The 1,960-nt window shown below is 27.3% G+C and overlaps 1 protein-coding gene across 1 annotated transcript in view; it reads right to left on the reverse strand.

Annotated features, from left to right (window-relative positions):
- Positions 1–41: 41 nt before the first annotated feature.
- Positions 42–1,960, reverse strand: part of LOC122518085 (aminopeptidase N) — a gene marked incomplete in the record, with an annotated part of 13,193 nt that continues 11,274 nt past the window's right edge. The window contains 3 exon segments of the mRNA XM_043636764.1: positions 42–597; positions 1,120–1,296; positions 1,393–1,592. Of these exon segments, the coding sequence (XP_043492699.1) occupies positions 120–597; positions 1,120–1,296; positions 1,393–1,592 (855 nt within the window).

Consider the following 1,960-nt stretch of genomic DNA (forward strand, 5'->3'; position numbering starts at 1 on the left):
GCGTGTAAGAAAAAAAAAAAATAAAACAATATCAGTAAAAATCAAATTGAAAAAAATTGTTAATAGTTTACACATAGGATCGTAAATTTTGTTAAAAATTAGGGAATAGTAAACGTTTGCTATCCTGCGATTGGCGTTATGGTTGTCGTCGTAGTTTTTGTTGTGGTTGTAGTAGTAGTTACGGGAATTGTTTCATCGGCGTTATACGGGGATTGATTTTTCAGATAATTTTCATCCAACCACGCTTCGATTACCGGAAAATTGTCTTTCCGCCAATTAGTTTCCAATTTGATATTTTCCAATGCTTCTTGCACGATGCTATTGGCCGATTCAAATTGACCGTTACGATTTTGATACAATTCCGAGACCATGTCGTAACCCTCTTGAGTTTTAAACGACGATGTTGCCGAATTAATGATACCGTCCCACAAATGATTTTTATTTTCGAATCTTTGTTTAACCGTGTCCCAATGTTCGGCTAAGAAATTGAACAACGTTGTGTAACCTGCTACACCACTTGTTAACATGTTGAATATCAGGTGAATATCGGAATCGGTGAAATTATCGTTTTGATCGAGTATCGTTACGTTTAAAAGCCTACAAATAATAGAAACAATTATTATTATTTCATTATTTATAACAAGTGGTATGTGTGTTTTATTATATTTACGTGAATCAAAAATTCGTGAGTTTATTGTCATTGTTTTCGATAATACAAGTTTTCTTTTCTTTTTGTTGTTAAAATAAAAAAAATTACTTTTGTCATGCGAATGAAAATATTAATTAAAAAAACAAATATAGCTCAATTTTTTGTTTGTTTGTTTGTTTGAAGAGTCAATAAAATTATTTTTGTCATGCGAGTGAAAATATTAATTGAAAAATCAAATATAGCGCAATTTTTTGTTTGTTTGTTTGAAAAGTCAATAATATTATTTGTGTCATCCGAGTGAAAATATTAATTAAGGAAAAAAATAATCGTTGCTTTTTTAAAATTCAATAAAATTACTTTGTTATGAGTGTGCAAATATTAATTAAAGAAAAAAAAAATACACGAAATTTTGGTTCACCATATAATATTATATAAATCTTAAATAAATAAATAAATAATATTTGATTTACCTTTGAATTTTGTAAGTGTCTTTAGGACAACCAGCTAAAGTTTTCAAAAGATAGGTACGTTCGTTTTGTTTTCTTTCAGGACTGTTTAATGGGAAATTAATAACCCTTTGTAAACCAAATTCCCATTCCTCGTTGGTACCCCATTTGAATACAGGGCAAATGTATTCGTTGGCTACCCTAGAAACAAATATTTGGATTATTAAAAAATAGTTGATTTTTATTATTGGTGTTGTTGTTTATATATTTAATAAAAGGAAGAAGTTTTTTAATTACGGATTTCCTTTATCAGGTTCTGGTTCCATCAACCATTTGTTAAATTGTTCTCTTGCTTCTCTGATGCATGGTCCGTAACCAGCACGGCATAAAAAGTTTTTAGCTAAACCACGTATGTGAACCTTCCATGATGGTTCGTTTGGTTGTGGTTTGTCACCCAATTCGTCGTAAAGTGGTTTTAATAAGCTACGAATGTAGGCCTAAATCATAAATTAAATACAAATAAATATATTAATTATGTGATAAATTATATTTTACGTTTTGTTAGATGAGAAATATTATATATTAATTATTATATATACTAATTAAATTATATTTTAATTTTATAATATTATATATTACGATAAAAAAGTATGAATTTTGTTTGTGGGTTGACACACAAATTCAGTTACGAATATTATTGAGATTATTTGATTTTTTTTTTAATTTTAAATATTATTAATTATTATATATAGTAATTAGGTTATATTATAATTTTATAATATTATATTACGATAGAAAAGTATGAATTTAGTTTGTAGGTTGACACACAAGTTCAGTTACGAATATTATTGAGATTATTTGATTT

This window comes from Polistes fuscatus, unplaced genomic scaffold, assembly GCF_010416935.1.
Source record: "Polistes fuscatus isolate 324 unplaced genomic scaffold, CU_Pfus_HIC Scaffold23, whole genome shotgun sequence".
NCBI classification, from domain to species: domain Eukaryota; kingdom Metazoa; phylum Arthropoda; class Insecta; order Hymenoptera; family Vespidae; genus Polistes; species Polistes fuscatus.